This window comes from Panthera pardus, unplaced genomic scaffold, assembly GCF_024362965.1.
Source record: "Panthera pardus isolate Hobbes unplaced genomic scaffold, ASM2436296v1 HiC_scaffold_6, whole genome shotgun sequence".
NCBI lineage: Eukaryota > Metazoa > Chordata > Mammalia > Carnivora > Felidae > Panthera > Panthera pardus.
Genome location: NW_026526991.1, coordinates 48,160,484 through 48,175,375, shown reverse-complemented (window position 1 = coordinate 48,175,375; position 14,892 = coordinate 48,160,484). Strand labels below are relative to the sequence as shown.

At 36.6% G+C, this 14,892-nt stretch overlaps 1 protein-coding gene across 4 annotated transcripts in view; it reads left to right on the top strand.

The window, feature by feature from the left end:
- Positions 1-14,892, top strand: part of NUP107 (nucleoporin 107) — a 43,635-nt gene that overhangs the window by 11,065 nt on the left and 17,678 nt on the right. For all 4 annotated transcript variants that reach the window (XM_019455043.2, XM_019455045.2, XM_019455044.2 and 1 more), the window contains 8 exons: positions 1,029-1,156; positions 2,172-2,220; positions 4,427-4,498; positions 4,904-4,992; positions 6,801-6,879; positions 8,738-8,851; positions 13,142-13,232; positions 13,391-13,467. In XM_019455043.2, coding sequence (XP_019310588.1) covers positions 1,029-1,156; positions 2,172-2,220; positions 4,427-4,498; positions 4,904-4,992; positions 6,801-6,879; positions 8,738-8,851; positions 13,142-13,232; positions 13,391-13,467 — 699 coding nt within the window. The remainder of the gene's footprint in view (positions 1-1,028; positions 1,157-2,171; positions 2,221-4,426; positions 4,499-4,903; positions 4,993-6,800; positions 6,880-8,737; positions 8,852-13,141; positions 13,233-13,390; positions 13,468-14,892) is intronic.

The following is a 14,892-nucleotide window of genomic DNA, read 5'->3' as shown; positions in this document are numbered from 1 at the left end:
GATTACAATATAATAGCCAACATTTCTTGATCGTTTAATATTGTTTCAATAATCAATCTCTGAATTGTTCCATTATAAAAGCAGTAACTTCATTAAATAACTGAAGCAGTAACAGTCACTTAGTGAATTACTAGAGTTAGGGTTCCAATAGAAAATAATGAGAAGTACTGATAACACTTTTATTAAACACTGGCCTTAAGACAAAAGTAACATTATTTTGTGAGTACTTTTTAAAGAGAGGGAAAAGGTGTTGTGGTGGTAATGATTCTTCATGTTCTGAATAAGAGCGATTCTGTGTCTGAATTTCACTTCAGAAGATTAAGAGGTACTGTTCAAAACCTTTGAGAAAGGTTTCCTTTACCCTGGATTCTTAAACCTTCTGATAAATAATTTTGTGTGTGTTTCTGGGGAGAACATCCATGCTGTTCGTTAGATTTTCACATAATGCCTCAACCTGAAAAAGGTTAAGAACTCTGGTTTTAGAACAAGGAGGGGACTTTGGTTAAGTTGTGGTTAGCAATGACAGTGTTTTAGTACCAATCTTAAAATATTTTTCTTGATTTGATATATGGTATAAATTTTCCAGGCATAAATTGAAGATAACTTTATTTTCAACTTTCATTGCTATGCTGTTAGTCCATGTTATCATTTTGTCAGGAATAGGTTAGATTTGGTTTATCTTCTGGTTAGATATAGGTTAGATTTGTCAGGAATAGGTTAGATTTAGCTTATAAAAGAAGAAAAAAATGTATCCATGGCTGTTCTTGTTTAATCTGAAATTTGGAGTATATTAAACTTTTACATATATACTCACATAAACACACCTTACTTCAAATTAAGACCGTTTCGAGTGGGAATGTTATATTTCCATTCAATTTAAAAAAGGCAATAGATAGGAAAAATTCATACTCTAAATGTGTGAGTGTGTGTGTGTGTGTATGTTTAGTTTTAGAGCTGTGCACTTGAAGAATATGCAGTTATGGCTCAGAATGATAGAAAACCTCTTTACATCTGTGTCTTTACGTTAGGTGAATATACTGAGTAAAATAGTGAGCCGAGCAACACCTGGACTTCAGAAGTTCTCAAAAACAGCCAGTATGCTCTGGCTTCTTCAACAGGAGATGGTCACATGGAGGCTGCTGGCTTCTCTGTATAGGTAAAGTTGTGTAGGCCTCATAAGTGAAATAAACACAAGGTAACCAATAGGCAAATTAATTTAATTAATTTAAACATGGTTTGTCTTTTTAATGTTTATTTATTTTACAGGGAGAGAGAGAGAGAGAGAGAGAGAGAGAGAGAGAGAGAGAGAGAGAGAGAGAAAATCCCAAGCAGGCTCCACGCTGTCAGCACAGAGCCTGACATGGGGCTCAGTCCTAAGAACTGTGAGATCATGACCTGAGCCACCCAGGCCCCCAAATAGGCAAATTAATTTAAAAGTTAGAGTAGGATGTGTGGAAATAGGTTCTACTATCTTTGGTACTTACTGTTTCTAATGCCTCATCATTAGATGATTATCAGGAGTGAGTGAGGAGGGAAGAGAGGAATATTAGATCATAAAGCTGGTAGCTCCCAAAAATAAGATCAGGAAAGTACTGAAAATACTGCAGTACTTAGGATAGACAAGAAAAAGAACTCTGCTTTGGATTCTGTGTCTTCCTCTCTCTCTGCCCCTCCCCTGCTCATTCTCTCTCTCCCTCAAAAATAAATTAACAGTAAAAAATTTTAAAAGGAACTGAAAAATAGACTTTATATAAAGTGGCAGTTTGAAAGAAGTTAACCAAATATTCCTTCTCTCAGATGCTCAGTGGTTTTGCCTCTCATTCTCTGCTTTCTCACTGTGATGAGAAAATCCTGAAAGAAAATTAGATTATATAATTTTTGCCATGTGAAAACAAATATATTAGAAAGTTCAGTGTGTGCCTTAGCAGGTAGCCAGGAAAGACTTTTTGCAGTGTCTGTTTTTAGTAAATATCAGATTTGCTCAGATGTCAATATCCGATCCAGAAGGTACTTACTACTTGTATCTTTGTTTCAAAAGAATGATTAAGTTTATTGGAAGCTCAACTTGTTTATGCTGGAGAGAATGTAGGTTTGTGTATATATATGGTTTAAAAGGTGATTTCATATATTTATGCAATTTAAGCTTTTTTCGTTTTGTTATTTTTCCTCAGAGACAGAATACAGTCTGCATTAGAAGATGAAAATATGTTTGTACTCAGTGTAAGTTTAAGATTAATTTTTTTCCTTTATAAATGTTTAAAACTTAAAATGGTTTTTAATAATAGGATTTGATTTCTGACCCTCCATCTTGAGTTTCTTCATTTAAAAAATTTTACAAGTAAAAGATACAATCTCATAAAGTAACCAAATATTGATTTATATTATAGGGTAAAAGGTAAAAGTCCTCTTTTATCCCTTACTGTTCTAACAATTTGCGACCAGACACTTTTCTGTGCATCTTTATATGTATATATACACATGGTTGTGTGTCTGTGTGTCTGTGTGTGTGTGTGTGTGTGTGTGTGTGTGTTTTAATGTTTACTTATTTTGAGAGTGTGTGCACACGAGAGGGAGAGAGTATGTGTGTGACGGGGCAGAGAGTATCTCAAGCATGCTGTCAGCACAGAGTTCCAGTTTGGGGCTCAAAATCAAGAGTCAGAGGCTTATCTGACTGAGCCACACAGGCGCCCCATGGGTTTGTTTTATTTTTTTTATTTATTTTTTTTTTTTAATTTTTTTTTTTTTTCAACGTTTTTTATTTATTTTTGGGACAGAGAGAGACAGAGCATGAACGGGGGAGGGGCAGAGAGAGAGGGAGACACAGAATCGGAAACAGGCTCCAGGCTCCGAGCCATCAGCCCAGAGCCCGACGCGGGGCTCGAACTCACGGACCGCGAGATCGTGACCTGGCTGAAGTCGGACGCTTAACCGACTGCGCCACCCAGGCGCCCCTGTTTTATTTTTTTAACATAGAGTATGATTTCATTTATACATTATACTAAGAGTTTCTTTTTTAATCACCAATATTTGTTTTTTTCTGTCAGTTCATGTAGGTTTACCTTATTTTTTCATAATATGCCAGTACTGAAATTTTTTCAGACATTCTGATAGACATATTTAGGTTGTTTCCACTGTTTCTGCTGTAGCAATCAGTAAGGCAGTGAACATTCTTCTTCGTATTTATCTATGTATTTCAATATTTCCTACATTTCTGGAAGTGAAATTGGGTCAAAATTTGATAGATTGTCATCTTGCCTTCCTAATGCAGTGTACTGACAATGGGTGAAAATGCTTCCTCTAACTCATTTGATGTTGCCAATTGGAGATTAGGTGTGTCACTTTAATGTGTATATTATCGATTATTAGCAAGGTGGAGTGTTCTTCATTTTTAAAAAAACATTTTTTTTTTAACGTTTATTTATTTTTGAGAGACCGAGTGCTAACAGGGGAGGGTCAGAGAGAGAGGGAGACACAGAATCTGAAGCAGGCTCCAGGCTCTGAACTGTCAGCACAGAGCCCGATGCGGGACTCAAACCCACGAACCATGAGATCTAGACCTGAGCTGAAGTCGGACGCTTCACCGACTGAGCCACCCAGGCACCCCTAGTATTCTTCATTCTTAAGCCTTAATATTCTTACATGAATTCTGTAATCATACACTTTGCTCATTTTCCAATTATTGTTTCCTCTTGTATATGTTAAAGATAGTCCTCCTTTTACTTGTCGTTCAGTTTTGTTTAAGGGGTCTTTGTCAAGTAGACATTCCCACTTTTATATGATCACATCTGTGAAGTTTTCCTTGATCATTCATTATCTTGTGTCTTGTTAAGGAAAGCCCTTGGATTGTGAAATTTTATTACCTATCAACTTCTGCTATGTAGAATGAAAGAGTTTCTATTATTTTTTTCAAATTTTTATTTAAATTCTCATCAGTTAACATATGGTGTAATAATTGTTTTCAGGAGTAGAACTGAGTGATTCGTCACTTATGTATAATACCCAGTGCTCCACACAGTTTTGTCCTTAATGGCCATCACCCATTTAGCCCACCCCCACCCAAGAGTTTAGAAGTTTTTAAATGTTCACTTTCTGATAATGTCACACGATTGCATCCTGCCCTTTACTATGATTTTTTTTGCTTGTTTCATTTTGTTCTGTGTTTTGTTTTCCCTAAACATCTCTGAGGAAGTAGAGTTTTAAAATTCCACGAATAGCTAAAGAATGAAAGTATCAAGAACAGCTGCAGATTGATCTAGCAGTTTGAAATTTGCTTAAGAAAAATTTTCACACATGAATGTACAGATCTGCTGTGTGGTTAAATGTTTATGGGTAATTGAATACATGTCAGGTTCACCTTTTCCTTTCTATTAAAATAATATTCTTAGAACATCTTTTTTTTTCTTTCTTTAAATAATTTTTTTAATAGGCTCTTAATGCCAGTGAGAAAGTGGTGGTGGAAACATTATTTCAGAGAGATCCACTTGTCCGACAAAGTCAGGTAAGATTAGAATTTTAAAATATTTTTTTATGAAGCATGGAGAAAAGGTAAATGACACACAAAGAACTGAAACTTTTATAAATTTAAAACTTAAAAAAACTGTTTTTCTTTTTGATGTTTTTACTTACAGTTAAAAGGAGTTAAGAACCTTGTTCTTCAGTTTTCAAATAAATAGCCCTAGCATTTCCAGGAATAGCTTTTTAAGAACTGTATTATTCCTATAGAAAATTTCATTCTTTTGCTATATTTATGTATCTTAAAAAAGCAAAAATAGTGGTTGGAAAAATTGTTAGTTGGTATTTTTTAATCAGAAACATTTTGAATTAAGGATGGAAGTACCATTTCAAGTAAAACAGTAACAGATTTTATAGTTAATGGTCTTTTTTTTTTTTTTTCCTTTCCTAGCTCGTGGTGGATTGGCTAGAGAGCATTGCCAAAGATGAAATTGGAGATTTTTCTGATAACATTGAGTTTTATGCAAAATCAGTTTATTGGTAAGTTACTAAACGCTTATTCTTGAAGTCACTCAGTGTTGGTTTTGTTTGTTTATCTTTCAACAAGTATTTAAATTCAGTCTGTCAGCAAAGCAGACAAAAACCCTGCCTTTATGGTGTTGACATTATTTAAGGGAGTTAGACCACAAATAAATATTTAGCCTGTTGGGCAATTAGAGCTTTGAAAAAAAGAGAGTTGATGGATAGAAGATGACAGTGGGTACAACTTTAAATAGAAGAGGTAATCAGGACAGGCCTCTTCTAAGGAAGTAACAGGTAATGAGTGAGAGGAGGCAAAACGTGCAAAAATTTGGGAGACAAGTTGTTCCAGACAGGAACAGAAACTGCAAAGATCCTGAAAACAAACTATGCAAGGAGGCCAGTCTGAACACAGCAAAGAAAAGTATGGTAGGAAATGAGATTGAAGAGAGTCAACTCATATGGGACTTTTATAGGCAGGCTAGGGTAAGGCTGTGGGACCTTATTTTAAATGTAATTTGATTATCAAGAAGATACTTCTGTTATGTTTCTAGCTACTTGTGCTTTTTTGAAAAACTTTGGTCACTACATCCTTTAATACTTCTAAATTATTTTAGGACCTTGAAACCAAAAAGCATCCCTAAGTTAAAGGGACAGTTTATATTAAGACTCGAAGAAACTGTTCAGATTGCATTTGAATTCAGTAACATTATGCCTGTACAAAATCTGCAAGTCAATTATTATATCTTTTCTGTGCTTAACTAGGAAATTAGTGCTATTCAGTGGTTGTCAAAAATTAAATCTTGAGTAGTTGTGATTTTTCTGGGAGAAAGAAATTTTCATTTAAAATTGAAAAAGTTAAGGTAAATGTCTTCGCACATTTTTTATGAGTTAGTCTTTTCTTACTGGTCAGTGGAACAGAATAGAACTGTAAAACAGACCCACACTTTGATGGTCAGTTAGTGTTCAATAAAGGCGTCTAAGCAATCCAATGAGGGAATGAATGTCTTTTCAACAAACCTTGCAGAAAAACGAGATATCATGCAAAAAAACACCTCCCTCACACCATACCCAATATTTAATTCAAGATGGATCATAAAAGCTAAAACCACAGAGCTTTTAGAGGAAAACATAGGATATCTTTGTGACTTGCGGATAGGCAAGAGTAAGAAAGATCATAGGAAGCAATAATTGGGAAAGATTGATTCGATTTCATAAAAATGAAAAACTACTCATTAAAGACATCATTAAGAAATGAGAGAGGGCGAGCCACAGACTAGAAGAAAAATATAAGACTTGTAGCTGATAAGAGAACTACAACTCAATAATAAAAATATAATAATATAGTAAAAGAAAAAAGGGCGGGGGACAAAGATTTGAACAGATAAGCTCACAAAAGCAGACAGATGAGTGGCCAATAAAGACATGAAAACATGTTTAGCATCATTAGTCATCTGAGCTAAAATGCCTCTTAAAAAAATTTTTTTTTTTTAATATTTATTTTGAGAGAGAGCAAGCGAGCATGAGTGGGGGAGGGGCAGAGAGAGAGAGGGAGACACAGCATCTGAAGCAGGCTCCAGGGTCTGAGCTGTAAGCACAGAGCCTGACATGGGGCTTGAACCCACGAACCTCAAGATCGTGACCTGAGCCGTAGTCAGTCACTTATCCGACTGAGCCACCCAGGTGCCCCTAAAATGCCTCTTTATATTTAGCATTTTTGCCTGATTTTCTGAGTTTGTACTCTCTTTTTCTACTTTGACTTGATTTTATTTCCTTAAATAAACATATTAAAGTTACTCCTTTTAAAAATGTTATATTTTTTCTTGCAGGGAAAATACTCTGCATACCCTGAAGCAGCGGCAGCTGCCTTCTTATATAGGAAGTGTCCGTCCCCTTGTCACTGAATTGGTAAGTTTCTTTGAAATGAAAGTTGTCTTCAAGGTTTTGTGTTTGTTTGTTTTTTTAATTTTAATTTTTATTTTTTTTTATTTATTTTGTGTGTGTGTGTGTTTGTTTTTTAAAGGCTGAGAATTTTCTTCATAGGGATCCTTGTTTTGGTTTCCCAAAGATTGGTATATACCGTTTACCACTAACTACTTGGTTGCCTTTGAATTTGATGGAATGTATTTGAACATTTGAACCTATTGCCTATGAATTGTAAATTGTAAAAGAAGGTAGAGAAAGTGATTTGCCAGCTTTAAAAACAAATTAATTTTGGTCTTACAGTAAGGTTTGACTCTTCAACTTTAAAGTGATGACTCATGAAGCCTCTTACATATAAAAAGTGGCGGGGGGGGGGGTGGGTGGTGGGGGAGGAGAGGGGAGCTTTGCATAAGCTTGAGGTTAGAAAGGCCATTCTAGGATATGAGTAATAGGAATAACAATAGATTTGAAAAGAAAGGAGTCTAATTCTTGTAGAAATAAAGAGAGAAAGAAATAAAGAGAAATAAAGAAACAGGAGTCTAATTCTTGTAGAAATAAAGAAAGAGAGAAATAAAGAAAGAGGAAATGTGCACTAAATGTTTATAATGAAAAGTAGGAGAAGTAAGTAACAGATGGAAAAATTGATAGAATTCTTTGGGAGCAAAAGTGGTTTTGATGAAAATTGTTTGGAAGCTACTGGAAGAGCTTGAAATAAATCATAGCTAAATCACCCTGTAGCAAACAACTAAAAATCATTTACTTTTAACGTGGAAAGTGGTGATTTCCTTTTTGCCAGAAAGAGACCATGTTCCAAAACTGAATGATTGTATCGGTCCACAAAATACTTATGAAAGTAGCCATTTCACCTAAAATGTACTTTATTTTCTGAATTGATGTATTACCATACATAAGAGTAGCATTTAAAATAAGAGTCACATTAAAATAGTTTTTCAGTTAGGGGCACCTGGCTCGCTCAGCTGGTTAAGCATCTGACTCTTGGTTTTAGCTCAGGTCATGATCTCACAGTTCGTGGGGTTGAGCCCTGCGTCAGGCTCTGTGCTGACAGCAAGGTGCCTGCTTGGGATTCTCTCCCTCTCTCTTTGCCCCTCCCCTGTTCGTGCATACGCGTGCTCTCTTTCTCAAAATAAATAAACGTTTTCAAAAACTAAAATAGTTTTTCATTTAAAATTCATCATGAAGACCACTTGTGATGTTTGCTGCAAAAGTGAGGACAATATGTTATCCCAAATGTTTAAAGGCACATTTCTTTATCCATGAAAAATAATAGGTGGGAATAAACTGTTCTAGGTAGATTTATTTATTAGAAATCTGTTCTTGAAAGATTATTTGATTGGACATCAGTGTGTTTTATATCGCCTTAATCCCACTATGGCTCTCCTCTCATGCGAGAAGCACTTTCAAGTCATAGAATGTATTATTGACTCTTCCTTCAGTGTTTCCTCTGTGCTCATTCTCCATCTAGACCTAATTCTGTTTAGGATTAACTTGGAGGTACAGTTGCTACAACAGGCTACAGCTCATGTTGTAGCATTTTTAAGAGTTGCCTGGTTTGGCTGCCATTGTGTTTCTGCCTTGTCTGACGGAGGTATGTACCTTTGTGGGCCAACAGTCTTTTTTGAATGGGCAGCAGACAGTTCTATGGCTCTCTGGAATGCTTGTGTGATACTTCACTCCCTTTGTTACTTAACTAAATTGTAAATAAACTTATCTCAGTATATAAACTCGAGAGTTTTATCATCTCTTGGGGATGTTTAAAATGTATGTGGGTACAAAGAATTTATTGTTATTTGTTTATTTATTTATTTGTTTGTTTGTTCAATAGGACCCTGATGCTCCCATTAGACAGAAAATGCCCCTTGATGATCTGGATAGAGAAGATGAAGTCAGATTACTCAAATATCTTTTCACTCTAATCCGTGCTGGAATGACAGAAGAGGTAAGTCATATACACCCTGCTAGTTCAGTTTCAGAAGTCATAGACTTTTTCAGTTGGAAAGGACCTTTGTGACTACCTCGTATGTCTCCTCGATGCTGTAATCTCTGCCACATTATTTCTGGATCTACTTTGTGTTTGAACATTTCCAGTGATGAGAAACACATTACTTCAGAAAGCAGTGCATTGTAGTTTATGCAACTCTAATAGAAAATCTTTTGTAAGAAGTCAGACTTTGCCTTCCCAAATTGTACTGCATACCCTAGGCATATCCCCATTATTTTTAGTTCTGATTTTTAAGAGTTAAGAATGAGTCTGACCGTAATTGCTCTTCTAGGTGACACTATTTACCTGTGAAAACTACAGTGGCCCTCAGACTTCTGCCTTTTAACTTCATGTTTTAAAATCTCTTTTGTTGGGAGGGTGCCTGGATGGCTTAGTCAGTTAAGCATCTGACTTTTGGCTAGGCTCAGGTCATGATCTTGTGGGTTTTGGAGTTCAGGGCCTATGTGCCGGGCTCTGCACTGGCAGCATGAAGCCTGCTTGGGATTCTCTCTCTCTGTCCCTCCCCACACTTGTATTATGTCTGTTTCTCTCAAAATAAATAAACTTAAAAAAAAAAAAAAAAGATCTTTTGTGATAGTGAAGATATTCTATAGAGAATGTTTAGTATCTAAGTAGACAACATACTGGATGGCTTTGCTGACTCTTGAGGACATCCGGTGCCTAGGAGCTCCAAGCTTACGGTAACAGCTTGTGCCTATTTTGCAGTCTCTTTGGCAATGTTCTTTAGAGAGACATATGTTCAAACTATTAGAATTTCTTATAGTAATAAGTGGTAATAAGCATCATTCCTTTTTTCTTCTTTTTAATTTTTTAATGTTTATTTTTGAGAGCGAGAGACAGAGCATGAGTTGGGTAGGGAAGAAAGAGAGGGAGACACAGAATCTGAAGCAGCCTCCAGGCTTTGAACTGTTTGCACAGAGCCCGACACAGGGCTTGAACCTGCGAATCGTGAGATCATAACCTGAGCCAGAGTCAGACACTTAAACGACTGAGCCACCCAGGTGCCCCTCTTTTTTTTTTTTTTCCAATTAAGAAAAGAAGTGTTTATTACATACTAATTTATTCAGAAAATAGTTAAGTTCCAGCCACTCTGCCAGGTGGTACGGAAAATAACTAGGAATCATAGTGGCAAATAGGGATGTATTTTAAAAAACAAAACAAAAATGTGATCACATTACTGAAGGTTTGAAAAACAAAAACCTTCAAGGTCCCACTGCCTTTACAAAACCATAGATAATGGGGTTTTTCTTTCTTCTTATTTTTTACTTCTAGCATTCTTTTTTTTCTTAGAGCTAGAAAGAGCTTCAGTATAGTCCGCGTTTTCCAGTGGTCTCATTTACAAGCAAACAGTAATACAACACTGAAACTTGGAGAAGTTTGGTGACTTTCAGGGTCACAGAATCAGTGAAATAATCAAGGCTGGAATCCAAGGCTGTGATCTCAGTTCAGTGCCTGTTCTATTACAATGTGGTCACTCTGGCTGTACCACTCACTGTCTGTGTGTCCATGAGTAAGCTAATCACCTTTGTGCCACGATTTTCTCATCCATTGAACAGGCACAGAATTAGCACCTCTCTTTGGGTTCATATGAGAAATGAGATAATTCCTGTGAAGTATCTAGCACATTGTCTGGCTTACAGTAAATACTCAATAAATGAGAACTTTCATTATTAACATTTTCATCTTACATATGATGAAAATTCTTTTTCTTTTTTCCTTTTTACCTTTTGACCCCCTTCATCCATTTCTCCCACTCCCAACCTCTGGCGACCACCAATCTGTTCTCTGTATTTATGATCATGTTTTGTTGTTTATTTTTTTAATTGCATGTATAATAAGAGCGGTCCTATGGTATTTGTCTTAGTCTGACTTCACTTAGCATAATGTCCTCTAGGTCCATCCATGTTGTTGCAAATGGCAAGATTTCATTCTTCTTTGAATGATATTCCATTGTGTATGTGTATTGGTATATGTATATATACCACATCTTTTTATGTATTCATCTGTCAGTGAACACTTATGTTGTTTCTATGTTTTGGCTACAGTATATAATGCTGCAGTGAACATGAAGGTGTATATATCTCTTCAAGTTAGTGTTTCTATTTTCTTTGGATAAATACTAGAAGTGGAATTGCTGGGTTGTAGGGTAGCTGTATTTTTAACTTTTTGAGGAACCTCCTCATTGGTTTTGGTGTTGGTTTTTTTTTTTTTTTTTTTTTTTTTTGAGAGAGAGAGGGAGCAGGTGAGCTAGGGGCAAAGAGAAAAGTGGGGCTTATCCCAAGCAGCGCTTATGTTACACCTAATGCGGGGCTCGTGCTCACTTGAAGCGGGACTCTAGCTCACCTGATACGGGACTTGAACTCATGAACCATGAGATCATGACCAGAGCTGAAGTCAGATGCTTAATGACTGAGTCACCCAGGTGCCCTCCTTATTATTTTCCTCAGTGGCTGCATCAGTTTACGTTGCCACCAACAGTGCGCAAGGGTTCCCTTTTCTTCACATCCTCACCAACACTTGTTATTTACTATCTTCGGACAAGACCTGTCTTTTATACCTCTTTTGAACATAATTGTAATCATAGTATACATTAAGGTTTTTTAATAACTTTATTTAGGTACAATTCACCTACCGTACAATACATCCATTTAAAATATACAATTCAGGTGCACCTGGGTGGGTCAGTCAATTAAGCATTCAACTCCGGGTCAAGTCATGATCTCGCGGCTTGTGGGTTTGAGCCTCGCGTCGGGCTCTGTGCTGACAGCTCAGAGCCTGGAGCCTGCTTCAGATTCTGTGTCTCCCTCTCTCTCTCTGCCACTCCCCTGCTCACCCTCTGGCTGTTTCTTTGTCAAAAATAAAATAAACGGTAAAAAATTATTTTTAAATCTATAATTCAGTAGTTGGGTATATTGCATTATTCATTTTTTTTCACTGTGGTAAAATATAGATAACACCATTTGTCGTTTTAACCATTTTTAGTGTACATTTCAGTGCCATTAATTGCATTTCCAGTTTTGTGAAACCATTACCACTATCTATTCCCAAAACCTTTTCATCACACCAGACAGAAACTCTGTAACATTGTGTAATAACTCCCTGTTTCTCCCTTCCCTCAGCCCTTGATAACCTCTGATCTACTTTCTGTCTCTCTGAATTTGCCTATTCGAGCTATTTCATGCAAGTGGAATCATGCAATATTTGTTCTTTTGTATCTAATTTATTTTACTTAGAAAAATGTTTTCAAGATTCTATATTCAGTTTTTATCCTTCCTTTTTTAGATAGCATATCAAAGCATTTCCCCATGTTAATACATAGCTTTCATTATGTTTAATGGCTATAAATCCAGAATGATGTTTTGGGGTACGATATTCTTTAGTTACATTAGTTGGGTTCTCTAGGTTCAAGTGGTAGAAGCCCAACTCAAGTTACTTACATGGGGAAGAATTGATTGGCTTGTGGAACAGGGAAGTCTGTGGGGTCATAATCTGGTTTTAAGCAGGATCCAGGGATGGTATTGGGATACTGTCTCTTTCCCAGGCTCTTGGCCCTGTCCTCCTTTCTGTGGCTTCATTCTCAAGAAGCCGCTCCTTGTGTCTCTGATGGCCCCCAGCAGCTCCAGACTTGCATCCTCCTGCCAGCTAGCAATTCCAGCAAAAGGACTGTGTCCCTTTGCCAGTATTTCCAGCAAGAGTCCTAGGAATGATTCTTGTTCGATCACATGCCTAATCTTAGCATTTGGAGGTGGGATCGTAGGATCTGGCCCAAACCATATGAAGTAAATGACGAAGAGATGGTTCCTAAAGAGGTGGTCTCTCTATCTCACTGATGTATCTTGCTGGTTACTCTAAGTTCATCTGATTCATCACAGTGCACACAAATATCAGTGGGCTGAATGAGCACTAGCACCCTGTCGTTATAGAGACTGACAATGTTTTTATAATACTTGAAGTCAAGGGTCATCAACCTCTTTAGCCCCATTTGTCTCTAGCAGAATTAAATGCCTGTGAGCCCCATGGGAGCCTCCTCTGCAAGCCCAGAACCAAAGAGCAAAGGGTAGCAAAGTGAAATGCCATGACTAGTTGTTGTCTGCATCTCCCTTTGAAGTATCATGCTTTAAGTTACCTAATCTTGATATGTATTGCTTGTACTTTTCTGTAAGGCACAGTGCTTTTCCAGTATCACACTTGGTTATAGGACTGACTGCTCTTTTTCTGTTTCTAAAGGCACAACGACTCTGTAAACGTTGTGGTCAGGCATGGAGAGCTGCGACACTTGAAGGCTGGAAACTCTATCATGACCCTAATGTTAATGGAGGTATTTTAGTAGATTTTATTCTGAGAATTTAATCTCTGGGTATGTATTTAGCTCTAAATGCCAATCTTTGTGAAGCACAGCTTTTGTTTTTAGAAATTGTTGAAATAAGGAGTTCTATATTTTATACTATAAATTTTATTTCTTTTACTGTTTTATAGGAACAGAATTAGAACCTGTGGAAGGGAATCCATATAGAGTGATTTGGAAAATAAGTTGTTGGAGAATGGCAGAAGACGTAAGATATTTACTGATACTCATTTTTACTCTAATTAATTGAAGGCCTGCTGAAGGTGCTTTGAAACATTCAGAGTAGTGTAAGACTAAAGTTTCTGTTTTCAAAAAACTTCTGATCAAATTGAAGAATAAGGATGGTCAGGCTTAACTACTAATCAAACACTGATAAAAGATGAAAATATGAAAGAGGTACCAAGTGAGTTCAGAGAATAAACATTTGGGCTAACCTGGCTTCCCAGGAGAGAGAACTGAATTGCACTTTAAAAAATTACTAGGATTTTGAGTTCTTGGGTGTGAAAAAAAGAGGAAGGAATTCTAGGTAGGATGTATAGGTTGGACAACTCAAGGGAGGTAGGTCTACCAGGTTGGAACAGAAGGCTCACAAAAGAATTACAGTCAGTCCTATTATGACATCATGTGACTTGTGCATTCCTAAAAAATCACTACAGCATGCAAAATCATGCAAAAAATCCACAGGGCTTTTGGGGAAAATGGAGTTGAGAGCACAATACTAAAAAATTCTCAGTGATACATAAAAGGGTAAAAACTCAATAAAGCACTGTTAAACAGGAAATACACAAATGCTACAATAACTACAGCATTTTACCTTGAAAAAGCACTGAAGTTTACTTGTGGAATTGAGGGCCAGAGGGTTGCAGCTTGTGAGTTACTGTGAAGTATAGAAGGAGGTCAGCTGAAATCAATCAAACTGAAAATTGTCACACAATGTGGATGGGTTTAGCTTATAACACATGTAATGAAGTGAGGTAGTAAGTAAATGTTTGAGGTATCTCAGTTTTGTGTAGTATTTCTAGGTGACATCATTCAACCAGGTGTAGTTTTCTGCATTCACCTAGTATTACTTTCGGATGAAATTGTATGTTATGGGAAATTTGCATCATGTTTAAATAGTTCCTTAATAGATCAGTTGCATTGGAACCAATTCACAGTTTCAAAACAAACATTGTAACAGGACTAATGGGAAAGGTGATTGAAAAGGGTAAATTAAGAACAGGCATTGGTGGTCCTCAAGTGTTGCTCTAAAGAATGAGTATATCACAGATAGCAGTGAACCATCAAAACCTCAAGGCACATGACAGCAGTGTTTTCAGATTAGCATGACAGTGAAAAATAGGCTTAAAAATTGAATGGACTATAGATGTCTGGCTGGCTCAGTCGGTGCAGCATGTGACTCTTCATCTTGGGTCATGGGTTTGAGCCCCCACGTTGAGTGTAGAGATTAACAAAAAAAGTAAAAAATAAATAAATAAATAAAAATGGAATGGACTAAAGGCTGAGAAACTAGTTAGGAGCCTGTTAGAATTATTCAGATCCTAAGTAATAAGGGCCTGTCCTAGAATAATATTGATAATAGAAAGGAAGAGAGCAAGAATGGTCAAGAGGGTGATTGGAAACAAAGGCAGAG